The 24612-nt window shown below is 40.5% G+C and overlaps 1 protein-coding gene across 1 annotated transcript in view; it reads left to right on the top strand.

The window, feature by feature from the left end:
- Bms1 (BMS1 ribosome biogenesis factor) overlaps window positions 1-24384 on the top strand; it is a 35750-nt gene extending 11366 nt beyond the window's left edge. Inside the window, exons 9-23 of the mRNA XM_042696377.1 lie at window positions 1188-1327; window positions 2852-3588; window positions 3781-3882; window positions 5652-5809; window positions 7880-7961; window positions 10088-10161; window positions 10903-11079; window positions 12445-12633; window positions 12716-12896; window positions 13115-13173; window positions 13948-14070; window positions 15705-15852; window positions 19817-19992; window positions 22831-22992; window positions 23874-24384. Coding sequence (XP_042552311.1) covers window positions 1188-1327; window positions 2852-3588; window positions 3781-3882; window positions 5652-5809; window positions 7880-7961; window positions 10088-10161; window positions 10903-11079; window positions 12445-12633; window positions 12716-12896; window positions 13115-13173; window positions 13948-14070; window positions 15705-15852; window positions 19817-19992; window positions 22831-22992; window positions 23874-24107 — 2742 coding nt within the window. The 3' untranslated portion in view covers window positions 24108-24384. The remainder of the gene's footprint in view (window positions 1-1187; window positions 1328-2851; window positions 3589-3780; window positions 3883-5651; window positions 5810-7879; window positions 7962-10087; window positions 10162-10902; window positions 11080-12444; window positions 12634-12715; window positions 12897-13114; window positions 13174-13947; window positions 14071-15704; window positions 15853-19816; window positions 19993-22830; window positions 22993-23873) is intronic.
- Window positions 24385-24612: the final 228 nt, after the last annotated feature.

Below are 24612 nucleotides of genomic sequence, written 5' to 3'. Positions count from 1 at the left end.
GTGTGTGTGCTCTGGTCCTGGGGCTTGAATCCAGGGCCTGGGCACCATTTCAGAGCTTCTGTAATCAAGGTTAGGTCTCTACAACTTGAGCCACTGCTTGCTTCCAGCTTGTGGTTGGTTAATTGGAGATAAGAGTCTCATGACTTTCTTGACTGAGCAAACTGTGATCTTCAGATCTCAGCCTCCTGAGGAGGGTTACAGGTGTGAATGACCACTACCTGGCTATGACTCTGTTTTTATTTTTTCAGTTTTGAAATGGGATTTTATTTTATTTATTTATTTTTTTAAGTTCTTGCCTTTTAAAATTTTTATCATTTTCTTTTTTTTTTTTAATTTAATTTTATTTTATTTGAGAACATACTGTACAGAGGGGTTACAATTACATGGGCAGGCTAATGCATACATTTCTTACCAAGCATTGCAGCCTCCTCCTTTGTTTACCCTTCACCTCCCTTCCCAGCCTCCCCCCTCCCCCCCACCCAATCCTCCCCCCCCCCCCCCCCCCCACCGACATTGTAAAGCTCCTTTTTGACATGACATTTTGTACTTCTCATTGTTGCAACAGGTCCACCTGAATCCTTAAACGGCTTGTTTGTCCCCATCTTCTCCACAAGTTATACTGACATCAAATATAGTGAAAGCGGGGGGGGGGGGGGGGGGTGAAATGGGATTTTATTGGGTCCAAGATAATTCTTGTGGGCTGGGAAGGTGGCTCAGTGGTAGAGCGCTTGCCTTGCATGCCTGAGGCCCTGGGTTTGATTCCTCAGCACCACATAAGCAAAAAGAAAAAAAAAAAAACTGGAAGTGGCGCTGTGGCTCAAGTGGTAGAGTGATAGCCTTGAGCTGAAGAGCTGAGGGACAGCGCCCAGGCCCAGAGGTCAGGCCCCACAACCGGACCCAAAAAAAAAAAAAAAGTATGCTTTGGGCTGGGAAGGTGGCTCAGTGGTGATAATTCTTGTACTATAGCCTCTACTTAGTTAGATTACCAATTGATAAGAATTTTGGAGTAGCTTAATGAAGGTAACAATTTTAAGCTTTGTTAAAAGAATTTTCTTCTTTCTGAGGCAGTAAGAAAGGTATACAGAAGATGATTTAGGATAATTTTGGTAAAATGTTGAAACAAGTGTGTCACTCCAGGAACCTAGTGCTTCCGTCATTTGCCCTTTCTTGGTGTCCTTGATTGACAGGAGGAGACAGGGCCTACACATGAACTGGTCCAGAGTCTCATTTCCACCCATGCCACCATTGATGCCAAGATGGCTTCCAGCAGAGTGGCACTTTTTACTGATTCCAAACCTCTAGAGTCAGAAGAAGTAGATAACCAAGGGTAAGTCTACTTGTCTTCTATTTTTAATTAATAAAAGTAAAAACATCCATCCTTTTGCGTCATTACATGTTTTTATTTTGCCAGAAATTATTCTGGGCTTTTTGTTTTGCTTTGTATATATTTCTCAGGGATTTTTTGTTGTTGTTATTGTTTGTTTGTTTGACTTGTATTTTTGACTAGTATTTTCTCAAAATAACATGGTTTGTATTCAGTAGAAGTATTCAAGATATTTCTCAAATACTACAAAGTCCTTTCCATAGATTGCTTATAGTTTCCAAGCAGACCAAAAGCCATTTGACTATATTTTGGTTGGCTAGGTTCTGGAGCAGTCAGGGAACTCATTGTGTTATCCAGAGCTGCTCACCTAGTCTCTGAAAGTAAGTTTACTTTAGATTGCATTGTTTTAGTTTGAGAAGGGAAACTATACCTTTATACGTAGTGGATATTTGATAAACATTGCTTGTGCTGTTGTGTTGTGCTGATTTATACTTCATAATCTGGATGTGTATGTGTACGTGTATAGCCCTGGGGCTTGAACTCAGCTTGGGTGCAGCCCCTGAGCTGCTTTTGCTCAAGGCTAGCATTCTACTTTAGCCCCAGCTTCACTTCTGGCTTAGTGGTGGTTATTTGGAGATAGAGTCTTACAGATTTTCCTGCCTGGGCTGCTTTTGAACCATGATCCCCTGATCTCAGCCTCTTGCATAGTACAGGTATGAACCACTGGCACCAGCAATGATAGAGATTTATATGTAGCATGCATAATTAGTTAACATAGCTGGAAGGACTCCACTGCTGCACTGTTTTTGTGTATTCTGGCTGTCCTTGTCTACATTAATACTTCTTTTTCTAACATACTTATGTGCAGAAATTTTATTTCTATGTCTGAGCATATATATATATATATATATATATATATGTATGCCATATTTATGAATGAGCATATATATGTATATATGCCATTTTTGTATGACTGAGCATATATTAATATACTGTCTTCATGTCTGAGATACTGTATATATATACACCATCTTTATGTTTGAACATACATAGATGTCATCTTCATGTGTGTCTGAGCATACATACATATATAACCATTATGTATATCTGAGCATTATATATAATATATATAATTGATGCCAGGCATGTACTACTGCATCTAGCTATGAATTATGAGTTGGAGGTCTCTTAAACATTATTGCCTTGGGTTGTCCTTGAACTGCAGTCCTCCAGATTTTAGCCTCCCAACTAACTAGGATTACAGATGTGAGCCATTTGGTTTCAGTTTTTTTTTTAAGTTATTCTTTTATTTTCTCTTAAGTTCTTCACAAATGTATTGTTAGGAATTGTGCATGATTTTGTTTATTGACCATTCCAGTGTTTATCAAAAAAAAATTTTTTATGCTGTGGCATCTTAAACTATTCCTTGATGTTTTCTATTTCTTTGTATTTTTATTGACTGTTGCCTTTCTAAAGGAGCTTGTTCCTGCACAAGTTGAATTTTTTTGTCACTACTTGGTAATTTAGGCTGTGGATGCCCAAAGAGGAGAAGCAAATGGATATGAAAACTGGTCGAGTACGTCGGAAAGCTGTTTTTGGAGATGAAGATGAGTCTGGAGACAGTGACGGAGATGATGAAGAGATGTCTGAAGGTGACAAGTCAGAAAATAGTGATGATGAAGCAGAAGAGGAGGAGGAAGATGCCGCTGGAACAACCCAAGACAAATATGTGATGATGAGGGGCATCAAGCGCCAAAAGCTGGAAGAAGACAGCGAGGTGGATTTGCCAGCATTTGCTGACAGTGATGATGATCTTGAGCAGAGCTCAGGGGGCGAAGGAGAAGCTGAGGAAGCTGATGAAAGCAGTGAAGAAGATTCTGTTGTAGAAGGAGGGAGGAGCATTTTGGAATCGAAGACAGTTGGAGAAGGTAGTAAGGAAGGACTATCTGCAGCTAACCACCAAAATGACAATCTGAATCTGGGGAAAAAGGCAGCCATTACTACCTCTGATTCTGGTCACTGCACAGCGGAAGAGGCACTGGCATCTGAAGATGAATCAGAAGAAAGCTCTTCGTTCAGTTCAGATGATGAGGATGCAGAAAGCACAGAGATTGGTAGGGAAAAGCTTGTAAAGCCTTCTCATATGGGCAGTGTGCAGGAACTCGGGTCGGAGAATTTAATTGATGAAACCAGTGATATTGAAGATTTACTCAAAGAGGAAGAAGAATATAAAGAAGAAAACAGCTGTCCCACAGAAACTTCTGGTGAGTACCTGCTGCTTTTGGAACCCTGGCACTTGAGGTTTGCTGTCAGTAAGATATGTGTATTTGCAATCCCTGCTCAAGGATTTTGCTGAGGCATGGATTGGATTTTGGGCTGAATTGAAGCTATGAGCCCAAAGAAAGGAGGACTAGCAGGCAGGTGTAACTGATGTGATGTTGGCCTTGGTCTTTCAGGTGCCCTCAAGTGGAAGGAAGACCTTTCCAGGAAGGCAGCAGAGGCTTTCCTGAGGCAGCAGCAGGCAACTCCAAACCTTCGAAAGCTTGTATATGGGACAGGTAAAGAGCACTGGTTCAGAATGAAGTAGAGTTCCACTTTTAATTTTAGATTCTTTTCTGAAAAGGAGATGAGAGATTTGGTCAGAAGCTTAATTTTATGCTTATGTTGTGTTTTTTTTTTTTTTAATTTTATTTCTATATACTTTTTTTTTTTTGGTGCCAGTACTGGGGCTTGAAGTTAGGACCTGGGTGCTGTCTCTTTTTTCACTGAAGGCTGGCATTGTTTCACTTAAGCCAGACCTCCACTTCTGTTTCTTTGATGGTTAATTAGAGATAAGAATCTCACAGACTTTTCTGCCCAGGCTGTCTTGGATTCACAATCCTCAGTTCTTAGCTTCCTGAGCAGTTAAGATTGTAGGCATGAATCACCAGTACCCAGCTTTGGCAGATTTTTTTGGGGGGGACAGGGGGGCCCGGTCGTGGGGCCTGAACTCTGGGCCTGGGCGCTGTCCCTCAGCTCTTCAGCTCAAGGCTAGTGCTCTACCACTTGAGCCACCTTCCCAGCCCCATGGCAGATTTTTTTTGTACTTACATCTCTTAAGGACTGCAGACTGCATGAAAATTTTGATGATAATTCTGTTGATTATGTTATTTCAAGTCCTGACTTGAAGTCCTTTATGAGAATTTTTTGGTAGAATTAATGCCTATTATTTCTGCCTATGAAAAGGTGGTGTTTCCTTTCCTGAGAACGAGAATCCTGTGTTACACAATTTTATAGTTTTCCAATTTTATAGTTTATTAAACTTACCTGTGTGTTCTTTTTGGAAAAATGAATGTAGCAGAATAAGACAGAAGTAAATGTCAACTGGAGAGCTTTGTATGGGGCTTCTCATTGCCACAAGATAAGATGAACTTCTGATTGGAAGGTTCATGTGTACTGATACTGATTTAGATTTTGCTTAAAAGACTCTAAATGAGCAGAAATTAATCAACCTTTGCAGAAACTATTCTATAATTTTTTTTTTTTTCTGTAGTAGAACTTCAGCTAAAGGCTTGATATTTGTGCTCTGCTATTTGAGCCATGACTCGTCCTTTCTACTTTAGTTTTATTTTTGGAATTTGCATTTATTCTCAGGCCACCTTGGACTTCAGTCCTCCCATTACTACTTCCTAAGTAGTTGGATTGATGGGCACATGCCTAGGTTTGTTGGTTAAGATGAGATTTTGTGAACTCTTTTTGCCTGGACCTTAAAACATAATCCTCCCATCTCTTTTTCCTGAATATAAACATGGGTACCACACCCAGCTTTCTCCATACTAATTTAAAGCTCTGCCTTTAAATGCCCCTCCCCTATTCCAGACCCCAATCTTCGGATTTCCTCCTTGTTTTTTTGGTTGCTACCTTTTGGAAAGGTAAATTTTCTGTAAATAACCAAGGGATAGCCCCTGGCCTTTCCTTGTCAGTGGTGAGGTGCTCTTGGTGTTTCTGTCTGGCTCAAGGCCATCATTAAATTGATCACAAAGGGGATCTTATTCCCTGAGTTCTCTGAGGCCTGAACTCTGGGCCTGGGCGCTGTCCCTCAGCTCTTCAGCTCAAGGCTGGCGCTCTACCACTTGAGCCACAGCGCCACTTCCGGCTTTTTTCTTTTTGCTTATGTGGTGCTGAGGAATCGAACCCAGGGCCTCATGCATGCAAGGCAAGCGCTCTACCACTGAGCCACCTTCCCAGCCCATTATTCCCTGAGTTCTAACATTTATGATCTGATAGGTTGGAGATGTGGAGTTCTGATAGAATTTTTGTCTTCAACTTTCTCTCATGGTGTTTTTAGTGACAGAGAACAGTGAAGAGGAAGATGGAGATACAGGAGAAGAACTTGGAGGACTCTTCCGAATCAGCCAGCCTGACAGAGGCTGTAAACATAAGGCCGACTCCTTGGACTGCTCCAAATTTCTTGTGGAGGCACCACATGATTGGGACTTAGAGGAGGTAAGTTCTGTAGTATGCTTAATGTTCATAAGAATTAGGGGGCTCAGTGGTAGAGGGCTTGCCTTGCCTGTGTGAGGCCCTGGGTTCAGTTTCTAGCACTACCAAAAAAAATAGCAATGAAAAAATTAGGTAATCTTTATTTATTTTTTTTGGTGTTGGTTCTGGGGCTTGAATTCAGGTGTGAGCACTGTCTCTGAGCTTTTCTGCCCAAGGTTGGCACTCTACCACTTGAGTCACAGATCCGATTTGGCTTTTCCAGTGGCCAGGCTGGTCACCAAAACTTTCCTGCTCAGGCTGGCTTTGATCCTCAGTCCTCAGATCTCAGCCTCCCAAGTAGCGAGGGTTACAAGTGTGAGCCACTGCCACTTGGTCAGGGAATTGTATTAGAAGAACATAATCTGAATTCAGTATTACTTACCTGTCATTGGCTTAGTTTCAAGTATCCCTTTGCCCTCTTTTCTTTCTTCCTTCCCTTCTCCTGTTTCCCTTACTTTCCCTCCTATCCTCTTCCCCTCCCCTTACTTTTGTGGCTTTGGGGTTTGAGTTTACTAAGCAGGTGTTGTACCACTTGAGCCTTACACCTATCTTTTTGTTTTGTTTTTTAAGTTATTTTTCAGATAAAATCTTGGCTTTTGCTTGTGGATGCTTCAGATTTCAATCCTCCCATTTGTGCTGCCCCATGTAACTGGGATAACTGGCATACACTACCACGCCTGTTTTGTTTAGTTGAAATGGAGTGTTTTTGTCCTGGCTGGCCTTGAATTTTGGTCTTCCTGATCTCAGCCTATGATGAGCTGGGGTTACAAACATGAGCCATCATCCCTAACAAGAAACACTGATTTTTCTTTTACTGGAAAATGTTATTCTAGCATCATGATCTTCATTTATTGCTGCAAGTTGTTTATGGTTTCTATGGTTTTCCAGTGGCCAAAGGTAGAACTTACATTTTTAGTTTATAATCAGTACTAAATCTTACATCTGTATCAATTTTCTATCTGGACACTTAAGTTATTCCCTGATTTAACTTGAAGATGAAAAAAATTAGAAAGTCATAGAACTTGTCATTTATTTGATATCTCTCATGTTCACATCAGAATAGTGATTATACAGTACTTCTAGTATGTGTTATTATAGTAAACTAGTTATTTCCCTAATATTTATTTCTCTCTTTTTCTTTTTCTTTTTTTTTTTTTTTCTGGTGCCGGTATTGGGGCTTGAAATCAGGGCTTAGGTGCTGTCTGTAAGCTTTTTTGCTCAAGGTTATCACTCTACCACTAAAGAACCACAGGTCCACTTCTGGCTTTTTGGTGGTTAATTGACTGGTTTGCAGGCTGAGCTTCAAACCATGATTCCCAGATGTCAGCCTCCTGAGTAGCTAGGATTACAGGCGGGAGCCACCACTTTTCATAAGTGGCCATGGTATTTCACATTTCTTCCAGTAGAGTTTGTCAGCTCCTTCTCTACTTATATTTTGTAATCTATTTGATTATAGGGATCCTAGATGATATACAGTGGTATTTTATTAGGGTGTTAGGCTTCCTGATGCCTACTGCCAATATCATTTCATGTGCTTTTTGGTCATTTCTATATACACTTGGAAGAAATATGTATTTGTATTGGTTGCCTACTTTTAAATTTTAGTTAATATATTCTGATTACCTTATTGGTACATGATCTATTTGGAAATATTTTTCTACCATTCTCTAGGAATGTCCTGTATACATGATAACTGTGGATTAACAGTTAAGAAGAACACTTTGAAAATACTGTTAAAACTTTAAAGATTAGTAAATGAGTAAAATCAGGTTATTTGCAAGGTCCATGAGCTCAGAATATTTTTCGAAATCTCACTAGTGTGACATTTATGTTTTATATTGATGGTACACTCTCATTGTCACAGGTAAGTGCTGTCAGGTCCATATGAAATGAGACTGCCCAGGAAAGGGACATAAGCACTATTGGAAGACAAGCTGATAGTTCCTAAGTCTCATTCCTCCTTAAGGTAGTAACCATTATGGCAGGAAATAGTTCTTAGGAACCAGTCAACTAAGTTCTACTCTCTCTGTGTAGGTTATGAACAGTATCAGAGATTGCTTCGTCACTGGGAAGTGGGAAGATGATAAAGACGCAGCCAAGATCTTAGCCGAAGATGGTAAATAAAGGGCTGAGGGTTTTCTCTTATATCTTAAAATTATCATTAATTAAATAATTTAAAATAATTACATTAATTAAATTAATCAAGTCTGGGGGTACTCTGACTGGCCTTTTATCTTCAGCAAAATATCTTCTTTCATGGTGGTCTTATTTTCCCCCCCTTGCTTAGCTCAGTTATTAGATACTGTCTTTTAAAGAAAAGTGAAAGGTTTTCTGTAAATTTTGCTTAAAATTGTATTTGTACTTGTAGGAATGGTATACTCAATTTCTTATTTTCTTTTGATGGTAGTATATTCACTTGGGAACATTTACAATTAAAAAGCTCATACCAGATTCCCAGCATTGTAAAAACACAAAAACCATTTCATTCTAGAATCCCAGCACCCATTAAAAAAAAAAAATGGAGATTTTTTTTCCCCCTTCTAGTCATTTAAAAATTGTATTGTACAGCTGGGCATCAGTGGTTCATACCTGCAGTCCTTGCTACTTGAGAGGTTAAAATTGGGAGGATCATAATATCAGGCCAGGTCAGGCATATATGTGAAGCTCCTTTTCAATCAAAACCTGGGTGCAGTATGCACACTCATCCTCAGCAAAAAGAGAGGCTGAGAGATCATAATGCTGGGCTAGCTTAGGCAGGAAATTCCCCAAGACCCATCTGAAGGGAAAGAAGCCGGGTGATAGAAACCTTAAATGGGTGGATCCAGGTCCAAGTGCATGCCCAGGCAGAAAGTGAGAATCTATCTAAAAAAATAACCAATGCAACAAAGGACTGGGGGCATGGCTCACAGGTAGAATACCTGCCTAATAGGCACAAAGCTGTGAGTTCAGTCAGACCCTAGCCCTAGGAGGGGAAAATATTACAGTGGCTTATACCTGTAATACCAGATGCTCGGAAGTTAGAGATTAACATAGTAGTGGTTTTAGGCCAGCCAGAACAAAAAGTTAGTGAGACTTCTCAACCAATAAAGCTGGTCATGCATGGTGACACATGCTTGTGATCCCCCAGCTATGTGAAAGGCATATATAGGGTTGCAGTCTAGGTTTGCCTGGGTAGAAACTTAGACACCCTATTTCAAAACTAAAGCCTTGGTGATGACTTTGTATTGTTAACTGCATTGAAAGAATAATTGAATAATTGAAAGAATAATAAATTGGCATCAGTGTGACATTTTGTCCTCCTTTCTAGATAGTCCTTGGTAGATAATCCTTGCAGCCCTTCCTTGAATTATGTGAAAAAGGTAGCTAAGGAACAGCCGTACTAAAAGCATTGTCTGCAATAGAAGGCACTGGAATTGCTGACCAATGATGTTACTGCTTGTGCCCAAGTTTATAGTTTTTTACTCTGTTTCTGTTTTGTTTTTATTATAGGAACTTCTCATCTGTTGTACCTTCTTTGGCTCTTAAGGGAAAAATGTTTAATACCTTTGTAAATATTGCCTTCCTAGAGTTGTTTGCACTTCCAGCATTTTGATGACTAATTAGGATGAGAGTCTCATGGACTTTCCTGCCCCAGCTGTCTTCTAATTGTGATCCTCAATTCACAGCCTCCAGAGTAGCTAAGATTACAGGTGTGAGTCTGCCTACCCGTCTTCCTAGAGTTTTCACCTTGTCTGTTTTTAGAATCTGGAACTGAACCTAGTACCCTACAAATGTTAGAGCACTGATTGGGCTCTGCCTTTACTTTAAGTTCTATGCTTCATACCTATAATCTAAGATTTTCCCTAGGTTGTTACACTGTAATGATGGGTAGGTTACTGTCAAGACTCTTTCATATCAGCTATTACCAAGCCATGGCTGTTTATTCACTCTTTGAAATGTTGGTTTGGAGCTCTCACCTTCAGGTCCATGCCCCCCATCTCTAGGGATGTGTCTCCGATAGTGTCCATCACTGTACCAGAAAAATAGCCTCTGGAAATGTGCATTCATTGATGAATTGCAATTTTAAAAGGATATTCGATAGCTTGTATGCTGATGGCCTGGAATGCAGAGCACACAGTCTGCATGTGGATGGTCTCCGTGGGGCCACATGCGTGGTCCACACAGCACATGGTCTGCAGTGGATGATCTGTGTGGGGCCACATGTGTGGTCCACAGCATAGTCACTCAATACGTTTTTCCTAGAGGAGCTCTACGGTGACTTTGAAGACCTAGAAACAGGGCACGTGCACAAGGGAAAACCAGGCCAGGATTCTCAGGTAAGAGTTTGCTATGGCTGTTCCCAACTTCATCTGCAGTCACCATGTTTTGAGGAAGACCTATTTTGAGACATGCAAATCTGTTGTAGACCAGTTGTGCAGATGATAATGATGATAATGCTTATCATCCCTTCTTACTGTAGTCACTTAGCAAATTCTGAGTGATTCTTCACTCATGGAACTGTAAGCCATGTCTTCTCACCATCATTTTCTTCTTAAATTTGTCATTTAAAAAACAACAAGGGGCTGGGAAGGTGGCTCAGTGGTAGAGTGCTTGCTTTGCATGCATGAGGCCCTGGGTTCAATTCCTCAGCACCACATAAGCAGAAAAAGCTGGAAGTGGTGCTGTGGCTCAAGTAGTAGGGCGCTAGCCTTGAGCTGAAGAGCTGAGGGACAGCGTCTGGGCTCAGAGTTCAGGCCCCACGACCAGAAAAACAACAACAAATTCCCTATTCTCTTCAGTACTGCTTTAGAACCATATCTCTATCAAAGACATTGGTTGGTATCTCATTCATGTTTGATGCGCCCCACCAGATTGGGGAGTGGCAGTTAATTATTGCACACTACTATCTCCTACCAGGTTGTTTGCCATCAAGATTTGTGTATTGTTTTGTTCTCTTCATGATGCTTGTAACTAAAATTTTTGTGGCTCAAATAGAACTTTGTAAATCTGCCATACTATCAACTGTCATCTCAAAAGGTTGCCATAAACATTACATTTTTTCTTGGGGAAATTTTAAGATTGAAGATGAAGAGGAAGAAGTTAAAGAAGAAACTGATCCTAATGAGGAGGAAAGCGCCAAGAAAAAACACTTGGATAAGAAGAGAAAATTAAAGGAGATGTTTGATGCTGAATACGATGAAGGAGAGAGCACATACTTCGATGATCTCAAAGGAGAAATGCAGAAGCAAGCACAGGTGAGAAAGTGCAAGTCTTGTCAGCCTCCTCCCAGAGGCCTACCCACATTGTGAATCCTTGTCTGGGCTCTGCTCTGACCTATCATAGTCTTCTGAGAGCTTTAATCGGAACTTTACCAGAAAAATATCAGTAATTCACACTTTTGCACCTTGGCGCTGAGCAAGCAGAAATGACTGAGACAGTGCAGTGATTGTTACTTCTAGGAGTGAGTTGAGGCAGTGTGCCTTTAAATGCAGGAATAGATTTCACATTCTCATTATTCCTCCCAGATTTGAACTGGGAGGTGATTTGTGACCTGTTTGGCTTATGTACACATAGTACCCTCTAGGGGAGAGAGGGCTTTTTGCAAACTCATTTTACTGAGGTCTGGATATTTCATGTAAGGTCCTGGGCAGAGACTGAAACACACACAGATTGTGGAGATAGTGTATGTGCCTACAGCCTGAGGGTGGTGAGCAGGCTGTTTTTATCTCACTGTGAAGCAGACACAGAGTTGTCCACACTACTAATTGTGGTTGTCTGACTAGTGTTTTGTTAGTGGGGGCACCAGCGATCTTGTTCAGCTTAAGGAACAAATGTATATAGCTTGGAATAACATTGTTGACAGGCCTTGCTCTACCCAAGCCTTCATCTGTCATTACTTAGGGGTTACAGTCTGTGGTTGGTCTTTGACAAAAGTGACTGAGAAGTGGAAAGCTGGTTTTGAAGTCTTTACTTCAGGCCATTTACTAGAATCCTGTGGCCCACTTTAAAGGACTTTAAATTGTCACTCTGAAAGAAGTGAGATCTGGCAGGAGGGAAGGATTTGAGCAGAGGAAGTGGCTCCTCATCCCTTAAGTCAGAAATGGAAGTTATGTATCCAGGTGTGGCCATGGAGGAGGGAGGAGTCAGGGCTGGATATACTTTGTTGGGAAAACAGAGCAGTGAGAAAGTAAGATTGACAGAAGTTTCTGGAAGAATGAGTTGTCACAGGCAGGCAGGAAGCCCAAGCCCTTCTTGACTTGGATAGGTTTGAGATTATGTTTAGACAAGTGGAGTGTTGAGTCCAGCCAGGGCCTTCGATGGACAGGCCTCATCATGGAGATGTTGCTTTAAGCCTGGGGAGTGACTGGGCACCATGTACGATGGGAAAGAGCTGGGATGGGGTGGAACTGAGCAGAGACTAGCAGAGGCATCTCAGAGAGCAGGTGGCTCGCTAGACACAGTTGTATGTTTAAATTTTAATTTTATGCTCATAGATAATCATGGTATGATAAGAGTTTTTATTGCTTGCATGCATGCATATGTCTGAATTTCAGTCTTATGCTCATAGATGATCATGGTATGATAGAATTTTATTGTTTGTTTCTTTCTCTCACATACAGCTTAACCGAGCAGAATTTGAAGATCAAGATGATGAAGCTAGAGTCCAGTATGAAGGTTTTCGACCTGGGATGTATGTCCGAATTGAGATTGAAAACGTTCCCTGTGAATTCGTGTTGAACTTTGACCCCCACTACCCAATGATTCTGGGTGGTTTGGGCAATAGCGAGGGCAATGTGGGGTATGTGCAGGTAGGTACGTACCCTTCACTGTATGCTTGACCTCTGAGCTCATTTGGATGCACACTGTTTTATCCAACCCTTCTCTCCTCAGATGCGTCTGAAGAAGCATCGTTGGTATAAAAAAATCCTCAAGTCCAGAGATCCAATCATTTTCTCCATAGGCTGGAGGAGGTTTCAGACCATCCCACTGTATTATATTGAAGACCACAATGGAAGGCAAAGGCTTCTAAAATATACCCCACAGCACATGCATTGTGGAGCAACCTTTTGGGGTAAAGCATTATTGCAATGATTAATTAAATTAAATTAGATTATTGCAATAGATTAATCTATACCCTTTTAGCTCTATTATTGCAGTTTGCTCTTTTCCTTTCATGGAATCCTGATTCATAAGATTTGTCTCTCTTGGGGGAAACTGTTTGAAGTGGAATATGTAAAATAGAATCTAAGTTTTGTGGTTTACTGTGTGAGTTTTTCTTGTTTCTTTAAGGTCCTATCACCCCACAGGGAACTGGATTCTTAGCAATACAGTCTGTCAGTGGCATAATGGTAAATATCTGAGGTTTTTACAGATTATGTTTGAGAATTCCTTAATACAAATTACATTTGCAAGTTGAAATCTACTTAAATTGTAGTATATAAATTTCTCTTTGGCTTTTCTTTTGGGGGGGTAAAAAAGACAAAGGGTTTGCTGTATAGCTCACAGTACCCTTGAACTCACTATATCACCCTGCAGGCCTAGAATTTGATTACTGGGGTTACAAGCATATGGCACCATGGCCAGCTTTTCTATAATTCTTTAAGTAGAATGTGAGAATAGAGAAGAGGGAGCTAGAAGGATTTTGTTCTTTGTTTAAGTTCCAGCATTATATCAATAAGTGTCTAGACATGATTACTCCCTGCTAATGTTTGTTGGGCAAAGTATTTTCATAGTCTTAGACCAGTCAGAGCAAGTTTTATTGACCCCCCATTTAACAGGAGAAATTAGAGTAATTGCTAGATATAATCCATCTCAATGGTCCCAAACAATTTCTTAAATAAAACTAATTCTTTTTCATTCCAAATTGATTCTTATTGTGAAATAGTGTTAGTATGAAATTACCCTCAGGCAAGTATTGGAGTCACCATCATTAATTAGTATGCTACATGGTATAACAATTTTAGATTACTTTTGTTAAAATTCTATTTTCCATGTTCACAAGTTCTCTCTTTTTTCTTAGCTAGTTTTAAGCAAACTAAACTTTGGTAATTTATTGCATCACAGAAATACAGTTTTTCTCTTGATTTGATCCTATATTCAGACTTCCTGTTTTTGCTTTTTAGCCTGATTTCCGGATCGCTGCCACTGGAGTTGTCCTTGATCTGGATAAATCCATAAAAATTGTGAAGAAATTAAAGCTTACTGGTTTCCCATTCAAAATTTTCAAGAATACTTCTTTTATTAAGGTCTGTATATATATTTAGATATTCACAAATGGATTGTGGTTAAAGCATATTGGATAATGGACAAGAGTGCAGTGCATGTGGAGGATCCCCTGTCTGAAATGTTTGTGACCAGAAGAATTTCATATTCAAGACTTCCTTTAAGACTTCTGAACATTCATTTGCATATATAACAAGATACCTTGGGATTGGTCCAAATTCATTTGTACTTCATGTGCAACGCATCAGCATAGTCTAAAGACCATTTTGTACAGTATTTTTGATGCTGGGTTTTGACTAAAACATGGGGTCAGTTAAATTTTCTATGTTTGTATATGTCAGCACTCAAAAAATTTTGGGCTTATTCCTCTAGAGTGTTATTTTTCTAATGTTTAAGAAAAAAATTGCTTGACAGGCTCACACCTAAAATCTTAGCTACTCAGGAGGCTGAGATCTGAGGATCACAATTTGAAGCCAGCCTGGGCAGGAAAGTCTGAGACTCCCAATTAACTGTTCAGAAAATGCTACAAGTGGTGCTGTGGCTCAAAGTGGTAGAGTGTTAGTCTTGATCAGAAGAAGCACAGGGACAGAGTCCAGCTCCTGAGTTCAAGTCCCAGGACCAGCACAAATAAATAAATAAATGTGCTTAAATCTCTGAATGTGAGGTCAAACAGATAGTTGACACTAATGCTGAAAATCCATAATTTGATCTACTGCTTTTGTTTTCTGCCTATTAGGTTTGTGAAAGCAAAGGAGAAAAATCAGGCCAGTGTGTAGTCATCCTAGCTCCTAGGGAAGTGGAGGCAGGATCATAGTTTGGGGCCAGCTTTGGAAAAGTAAGACCTCATTTCATAAAATCCAAACAGAAGTGTAGGAGGCAGTAATATAGGAGTACTTGCCTAATAAGCTTGAGACCTTGTAGTCAAACTGCTCAGTACAGTAAAGTAATAAATAATAGCAATAATAGGAGAGAAAAAGAAAGGAAAAAAATTAGGTTTGTATAATAGTGCAGTAAGAAGTTTAAAAAGTAGTTCATCACATAAATGCTTTGCAATGTGAAGAGATGAGAGGATGTTTGAGAAGAATTTATTGAAAGTTTCATGGATGGAAAAGGATGTTTCCATTAAACAAAGAGAGTGTTAAAATCCCAAAGGCTGGGGATGTAGCTGAGTAACAGAGAGCTTGCCAGCCGGTGCTAGGCCCTGAATTTGATCTTCAGCATTGAAGGAGGTAAGGGGAAAAAGCAAAGAAAACTGCCATAAAATATCAGTATCCAATGTTAATATCCAGTAATGATAACACTGGCCTTTTATCTCCATTTATTTATCTATCTATTTATTTTTGTCTGTTGTGGAGCTTGAACTCAGGACCTGGTCTTTTTGTGCTCAAGGCTAGCACTCAACTACTTGCACTCAACTACAGTGCTACTTCTGGTTTTTTAGTGGTTTATTGGAGAATAAACCACTAAAAGAGAATAAAGGGATTTTTCTGCACAAGCTGGCTTTGAATTGTGATCCTCAGATCTCAGCCACCTGAGTAGCTAGGATTACAGCCTGGTATTTGTGTTTGTTTTAACAAAAACCCAGAAACTATATTTGCAATTAAGTAGGTAAAGTGTATGATTTTATATTGTTTTTTTGTTTTTTTTTTTTCTGTAGGGAATGTTTAATTCTGCCTTAGAAGTTGCCAAGTTTGAAGGGGCTATGATTCGAACTGTCAGTGGAATAAGGGGGCAGATCAAGAAAGCACTCCGGGCTCCAGAAGGAGCTTTCCGGGCCACCTTTGAGGACAAATTGCTGATGAGTGGTAAGAACCTTTTCTAGTCTTGTTTTTTTGTTGTTGTTGGTTGTGGTACTTGAACTCTGGGCCTCAAGGTGAGCACTCTACCACTTGAGCCACAGCACCACTTCTGGTTTTCTGGTGGTTTATTGGAGATGAATGTCTCATGGAGTTTCCTGCCTGGGCTGGCTTTGAACTGTGATCCTCAGATCTCACCTCCTGAGTGGCTAGGATTATAGACGTGAGCTACCAGCGCCCAGCTCTTTTCTAGTCTTTTTAAGACATTATGGTGGATTAACCACACTCAATTTATAAAATAAACATTACTGGACATAAAGGCCCAGATAGACTCCAACAGAATAATAGTGGATGACTTCAACAACCCACTGTTGCTAATGTACACAGGTCAACTAGACCAAAGAAAATGCAACGAACTAACTTTGGAAGTAAATGATATAGATTCCTGGATCAGCAGCCATAGAATACATATTGATCTTAGCAGCCCATGGAACTTTTCTCTAAACGAAATCATGTTTTAGGACATTAAGCAAGTTGTTTCCTTGATTTGTGTTTTGGCTTTTGTGCCAGTACTGAGGCTTGAACTCAGGACTAGGCACTGTCACTTAACCATATCACTTGAGCCATACTTCTGTTTCCAGCTTTTTGCAGTTTAATTGAAACTAGGAATCTTTGGATTTTTCTGTCAAGGCTGGCTACAAATCTCAATCCTGGGTAGTAAGATTATAAGTTGAGCTTGTATGATAACCAGCATAAAGCAAGTTTTGAGAAATACAAGAAAATTAAAATAACCTCCTGTATTTTGTCAGATCACAATGGTTAAAACTAGAAACTGTTTTTAAAAGCCTAGAAAATACTCAAAGAATAATATTCAACAGAGACTAAATTGTACACTTGAACGATCAGTGGGTAGCTGAAGAAATAAGGAAGAAAAAATATTCCTCGATTCACACAAAAATGAAACCTTAGCTTACTAGAATCTTTGGGAAACAGCAAAAACAATATACTAAGCAAAGTTTACAGTAATGCACACATTTGTTAAAAAAAAAAATCAGATCACAAAATAAATGATGATGTACCCCACGCACTTAGAAAAACAAGAACCGAAAGCAATAGATAGAAGTACTGAAGATCAGGGCACAAATTAAAGATTACAAAACCGCATAATCAATGAAATAACAGTTCTTTGAAAAGATGAACATTATTGACCAATACTTAGCAAAACTAACAAAAAAAAAAAGAAGATCCAAACTAATAAAATTAGAGATGAGAAAGTAGATATAGGCAAGTAGCAATGAAATTCAAAGGCTTTTTAGGGAATATTTCAAAAACTGTGTAAGTCTAGAAACGAGTAAATTTCTAGACACATGTCTAAGGTATAAACCACTTCATCAGCTCTTTAATGATGAATGCTACTGAGAGAGTGGTAGAGTCTGCCAGTGAAAAAAACCCAAGCCAGCAGCATGTGCTTGTCATCCCAGCCACTTAGGGATAGATGTACAAATAACATCATAGTCCAGACTGGCCTGGTATACAGTGATACCCTACCTGAAAAATAACCAGAGCAAAAAGGGCTGATAGAGTGGATCCAGTGGTAGAACACCTGCTTAACAAGTGTGAGGCCCTGAGTTCAAACTCCAGTACTGACCAACAAGGGAAAAAAAAACTGTCAATGATCCATATACTATTTCCTCAAGTAGAAAGGAACTTACTGCTTTGATACCCAAATCAGATAAGAACACAACAAAGAAAAACTATACACCAATTCCCCTGATGAACAAGACACAAATTTTCAATAAAATACTTGTCAACTAAATTCAGATTATACATCATGATCACATGGGTTTAATCTCAGTGATACAAAAGAATAATTCAAAATAAAAAAAAGAATAATTCAAAATAGACAAATTTAATACAGGGCATAATCAAGATAATGGTCTAAAATGACATGATCATCTCGATAGATGTAGAGAAAGCTTTTTGATAGAATTTACTGTCCTTTCATGATAAAAGTGTGAAGTATCCAGGAGCAAAAGGAGCATCCCTCAACATAAATAAAGGTTATATACTACAGTATACTAAATGGGGTTAGGAGCTTGGTTAGGTGTCCATGTCTCCCCTTTTACTCAATATAATGCTTGAATTCTTAGAACAGTAAGGCAAGGAAAAAAAGAGGGACATAGGGAATAAAAATTTTTCAGATAATATGATCCTATCTTTAGAAGACTCTAAAGATCAAGAACTTTTACATATGACAAACACTTATCAGAGTAGCAGAACTCAGTAACATTTTTGTGTCCCAGTAATGAGCAGGCTGAGAAATCAGGAAACAGTTCTATTTGTAATAGCTTAAAAACAAAACAAGAATAAAATAAGGGGATAAAAGACTTCTACAGTAAAAACTAAGTTAAGGGAGAAGTTGTAGAAGAAAGTAAAACATGGAAAAGAAAAGTACCTCCCAAATTCATAAACAAGGAAGAATTCATATTGAAAAGCAGTCTACAAATTTAATGTCATCCCCATCAAAATCCAGTGACCTTCATTATAAGCACAAAAGATGCCTAGTAGCCAAAGCAATCTTGAGCAAAAAGCAAGGCTGGAGGCTTTACAATACAGCAGTTCAAACTATACTACAGCGCCATAGTAACAAAAACAGCCTAGTACTGGCACAAAACGATAAAAAGACCAGTGAAACAGAACATTGTGCTATATGTGTACTATAGAGTATTATCCAGCTATAAAAATAAAATTACCTTATTTGCGAGGAAATGATGGTTATGTTAAAATAAGCCAGATGCAAAGACAGGTGTCATATTTTCTTCTAGTTATAAAGAAAATAGAACATAATGGGGACTGTTTGGGAAGGGCAGGAACCAGGGTAGAGTGAGGGGAAAGAGGGTGGAGGCTAATTGGAGTATGTTGTATGGCAGTATGAGGAGGACATCATAATAACTTTCTCCTCCCACCCCTCCTTCCCCAATTTTCAGGAGGGTCTGGGTGTGGTGGTACATGTTTGTGATCCCAGCTACTTTCAAGATAGGTATCTGGAGGACTGTGATTAAGGTTAGCAGCTGTGAAAAAGTTAGCAATACTCCTGTCTCAACCAGTAAGCCACATGTGGTAGGGTACGCCTGTGATCCCAGCTACCTGGGAAATATGAGTAGGAAGACTGCATCCAGATTCAGCTCCAGGCAAAAACAGGTCTGCAGCAACAGGGTCTGAGAACATGGTTCACAATGTAGAGCACCTGCCTAGCAAGCATAAGGCAGTGAGTTTAAGCCTCCAGAACAGGATTATTTTGCATGCATGGAAGATTAAGAGTGGGTAGGGTGAGGAAAAGGGGGAGTAAGTAATATAGGTAATAAATATGATCAAGGCATATTATATATATGTATGTATGGAAATTCCCAAACCTCACATTGTATGATTAATATGAAGTGATACGCATGGTGCTGGTGGCTCACGCCGGTAATACTTGCTGCTTAGGAGCCTGAGCTCTGAGGGTCACAGTTCAAAGCCAGCCCAGGCAGAGACTTTCCTCCAGTTACTAGCAAAAAAACAGAAATGGAGCTGAGGCTCAAGTGGTAGAGCACATTAGCTTTGAGTACAAAAGCTAAAGGGCAGCACCCAGGCCCTGAGTTCAAGCCCCAGGACTAGCATAAAAAAATTTTTTAAAAAAGATAAAATGGTGAGATAAAGACAATGTGCATGTCTGTTGTATCTGATTTGTGGTAGGAGTTCAAGTCTTTATAAAGCCAGAGGGAACTCAGTTCTCTCCAGATGGGCATCTCTCACTATAAGCAGTTTGTGGTATCTGCAGCCTCTTGGTTCACACCCAGACTTCTGCCATAGAGTTTTTGTGGTTGAGCTTTCCTCTCAGGCTCTGTGCAGCTAGCTAGAGACGCCTGGGGTGATTGGGAGTGTGTGATGGCTATGAGTCTTTGGGAAATGTTCAAGTTCATCTCTACTGTAGATATCGTCTTCATGCGAACGTGGTACCCAGTCTCCATTCCCGCCTTCTATAACCCAGTAACGTCCTTGTTGAAACCTGTGGGTGAGAAAGACACCTGGTCAGGAATGAGGACAACAGGCCAACTCAGGCTCGACCATGGCATCAAACTAAAGCCGAACAAGGACTCACTGTATAAGGTACAGATCACTTACATGTGTCAGTGAGCCAACACCTGTGTTCACATGAGTCACACCTGTGCTTTCATATATAACATATGCTTTGAAGTCTTAACATTAAATCAGATACAACAATTGTGATGCATAGAGTACTTTGGGAAAGAAAAAAGGCAAGTACTTTTCACTGGATTGGGAAGAATAAGTCAATTTTATTATGTGTATTTGAGGTTTATATCATAACATAGAATGAATAGAGATAGCAAAGTTGTCACTGTAATGAAGCAAAGTAGAGTTTCTGCCATCTCCCATGGCTGCCATCTGTGTGATGAACAGTTAGAATGTATTCAGCAGCAATCCCACATTTAACTCATGTTGTAATTCTGATACAATACATCTGTAGCCCTAGGCATCCTCTATGTCTTCCATTTTAAACCTTTGATCTATATTTCCCCCATTTCTTCTTAGCCATTTAAAAAAATGTATAATTTTTTTCATATAGTTGTACAAAGGGTTTTCAGTTCTACTTGTCAGATTATGAGTGCATTGCATCTCGATTGGTATCACCCCTTCTCTGGGGCTCCCTCATCTCTTGGTCATTTTTATGTCTGCTTGGCAAAATGTTTATTCAGGTCCTTTGCCCATTTTTTAATTAGGTTATTTTATGTGTGTGTGGTGGGGGTGGTTTTGAGGATTGAATCCAGGCCTCACATATACTAGGTAAGTACTAACATTCCACTCACCTTCTTCCCTGGGTACTTCCCTGCTTGTTTTTCTATTATTGTAAATGTTTATGAAGACTGATTATTGAACCTTTACAGATAAATGGTTTGCAAGTAATTTTGCCCAGTCAGTAGGTTTTCTTTTCATTTTGTTGGTTGTTTCCTTTGTGGTACAGGAGATTGTTAGTTTGATGTGGTCCCTCTTGTGTATTTTTGCTTCTTGTATCCTAGTTTTTGGTAGTGAGGATGTCAAGGAGTTTTCCCCGTTCTTTTCTAGGGAATTAGGTTTTTGTTGTTTTTCAGCCATCTTCACTTGTGTATGCTGTAAGATAAGGGGTCAGTTTCTTTCCTTTACATGCAGAGGTCTAGTTTTCTAGTGCTGTTTTCGAGGTGGAGGTGATGTGCACCTATACTAGGGCCTGAGCGCTGCCCCTTAGCATATTTGCTCAAGGCTGGCGCTCTGCCACTTGAGCCACAATTCCACTTCTGGCTTTTTGCTGATTAATTGGAGATAAGTCCCATTCCTCAGCTCTCTGTCCCGATCTTGGAGTGCAGACGTGTGCCCCCAGCGCCTGCCTTCTAGCGTTCCACGTTGTGCCTCCTCCTGACTGCTGTAGAGCTTCTTGACAGTTTAGCTTATTAGTTGTTATTAATCAGGAAATGTGATGCTGCCTTCAATTTTATTTTTCCTTTTTTAGTCATTTTGAGTAGTGTGTGTGTGTGTGTGTTTCCAAATTTTAGGATAAGCCATTGAGCTTATTTTTGCCAGTATTAGGGTTTGAACTGAGGACCTCATGCTTGCTGAGTTTGTGTTCTACCACTTGAGGCACCCCTTCATCCTGGCTTTTTGCTGATTATTTAGGGGATGGAGTCTTACAGATTTTCCTGCCTGGGCTGGCTTGAAACCATGATCCTGAGATCTTAGCCTCCTGAGTAGTTAGGATTATAGGCGAGAGACACTAGTGGTTTGCATATTTAAAACATCCTGGTGTAATCTCTTCAATGTGTTGTTGCACTCAGTTTACTAATGTTTCATTCAGGATGCTTGTTTTGGAATTCATCTTTGGATTAAGTAGTAGGTGACATTGGCCTCAAAACCTGAACGTATTGCCTCTACTCTAGTTCTGTTTTTTAGAATTTGAATGTTTGGTATGACCCATTTATGAAGTGTCTACTCCTAGACTTTTCTTGTTAGAAAGTTCTTAATGGTTTCTTGTTATTGGTCTGCTCAAACTTTGCATTTCTTCCTGATTCTGTCTTGGTAGGTTATATTTTTCTAGGAATTTATTCTACTTGCATATATTTTTTTCATATAGTTCTTTTTTGTTGTTTTGAGTTTTGTTGTTTTTCTTGTGTGCCAGTTCTGGGGCTTGAACTCAGGGCCTAGGTGTCATCCCTGAGTTTTTGTGCCCAAGGCTCGTGCTCTACCACTTGAGCCACAGCTCTACTTCTACTTTTTGATAGTCACTTGAAGATTAGAGTCTCATTTTCCTGCCCTGGCTGACTTAAGTCTTAGCCTCCTGAGTAGCTAGGATTTACAGGCATGAGCCACCAGCACCCAGCTCAGTTAAACTTCTTAATTGGGGTCAGAAATGGCCACCTGTTGGCTGCTGGGGAAGAACTGTACCCTTCATCCAGAGGGTAATACTCAAAATGGGAAATAAGATTTTCTTTGGGAGGATGAGAATACCACCTCAGTGCCCCAAAAATGAGGCCTGAGTTGTCCATTAAAAGAAACTTTGAATCTGTTTGTTTTGATACAGACTGTAGGCCCTGCGGTCTTTAAACCTGTAATCTTCTTTCCTCAGCTTGCCAAGTGCTGAGATTACAGGCATGCAGCACCACACCTGCTTCTCAATCTATTTTTAAGCTCTGTGGATATAGTTTCATTACATAGATAGGGCATGGTTGATTTCTTAAAGGATTATAAATATGATTTGCATGTACCTCTGTTTGCCTAGACACAAGGATTTCCCTCAAGGCAGTCCAAATGGGATGGTGATTGAATTCTGATGTGTGGTGGTCAGCAGACAAATGTTACTAGTTCCATGGAAAAGTTGATCCATTGAGATTTATGCAGAAGGTTTAAAAGCATATAGATTAATTTAACTATTTCATTGTTTTTGCTTTGTCTTTTCAGCCGGTCCTGAGGCAAAAGAAGCATTTTAATTCACTACACATTCCAAAAGCTTTGCAGAAGGCTTTACCATTTAAGAACAAGCCCAAGACCCAAGCGAAGGCAGGCAAGGTGCCAAGGGACAGGCAGAGACCAGCTGTCATCCGCGAACCCCATGAGAGAAAGGTACTGTCCGCAGGATGCTCACTGCTCAGTGCATATGGATGTGAAAGTAGTGATTGCTTTTTGTTGTTGGTGTTTTGTTTTGTTTTGTTTTGTTTTCCAATATTTTGTTTGGTGTTAGTAGGGGGGGGGGGCTTGAACTTAGGGCTTGAGTGCTCTCCCTTAGCTTTTTCCATCAAGGCGGTGCTCTGCCACTTGAGCCACACCTCCACTTCTGGCTATTTGCTGCCTATTTGAAATAAGGGTCTCATGGACTCTTCTGCCTTATCTGGCTTCGAACCACAGTCCTCAGATCTCAGCCTTCTGAGTAGCTAGGACTGCTGGCATGAGTACCTGGTCACTCAGGAGAGGGGATTGTTTGAGTTTTTTTGAGACAGTCTTTTTCCCATTGGTGATCCTCTGGCCTGTGCTTCCACAGTGCTGCAGTATATGGCATGTGCCAGCAGGCCTGGCTCACAGTTGGCATTTCTCCTGCATTGTCAGTCTTTCTCACTAAAGGATGAAACCCAGACTTATGCAAGGCCCTAAAATTGCAAATTGGAGGGCCAGACTTTGCATCCTCCGGAGAGTCGTGCTGCCCGTCATAGCTGATAGAATGGGGAGTACCAGCCACACACACAGCTGGTGAAGCACTCTGCCCAGGCAGGTTGTGTGCCCACAGAGTGGTGCACAGAAGTGGTTTCATAGCAGAGGCACAGTACACTCACAGCGCCATCTCTATGCAGACTGCAGTTCCTAGCTCAGGTGACCTTCCACTAGATTGATCATTCACTGGGTTCAGTAAATGAACCTACTTTTGGTACCACGCATTGGCCCTGAAATGTCACTCACACGCTGGCTATCACTGAGAATGGCTGGGCACTCACTGCTTTTATCCCTCTCAGATCCTGGCTCTGCTGGACGCCCTGAGCACTGTGCACAGTCAGAAGATGAAGAAGGCCAAGGCACAGAGGCACGTGCACAACCAGGAGCACGCAAAGCTGAAGCAGAAGGAGGAAGAGGAGAAGCTCAAGCGGCAGAAGGACCTCAGGAAGAAGCTCTTCCGGATTCAAGGACAGAAGGAGAGAAGAAATCAGAAGTCTAGTCTGAAAGGAGCTGAGAGCAATTTACCTAAGTGAGCCCTTAGGCCTCTGTGACCATCCCTGAGAGGTGGATGGTCTCCAGTGTCATGGTGCTGATGTCTGCCATGCTGGGACGAGGACCCGAGAGAGAACTCTCAGCTGGACCCATCACCCAGACTGCACCAAGGGGAGGAGCCCTGGAGAAGGCAGAGCTGGTGGCACTGAGCGGTTCGGAGCAGTGCAACTTTGGGTTATATGAATTGTCTCACGTTCTTTCCCCTGTCTGTGGAATTATTTTGTGCTATAAAAATGCTATTAAATATTTTTCTGTTAATTTTGTTACAGTAGTTTTCATTTGGAATCAATGCCTGATAGTTGCTTGTAAAGAAGTGTTTACCCTAGGCGCTGGTGGCTCAGACCTGTAATACTAGCTACTCAGGAGGCTGAGATCTAAGGATCGTGGTTCAAAGACAGCCTGGGCAAGGAAAGTTCATGAGTTTAACCACCAGAAAACCAGAAGTAGGGCCATGACTCAAGGTCGTAGAGTGCCAGCTTTGAGCAA

The sequence above is a fragment of the Dipodomys spectabilis genome, unplaced genomic scaffold (assembly GCF_019054845.1).
Source record: "Dipodomys spectabilis isolate Male_0828 unplaced genomic scaffold, ASM1905484v1 ptg000207l, whole genome shotgun sequence".
NCBI classification, from domain to species: Eukaryota; Metazoa; Chordata; class Mammalia; order Rodentia; family Heteromyidae; genus Dipodomys; species Dipodomys spectabilis.
Note: the sequence above shows the minus strand (reverse complement) of the source record. Positions and strands in the feature narration are given on the sequence as shown.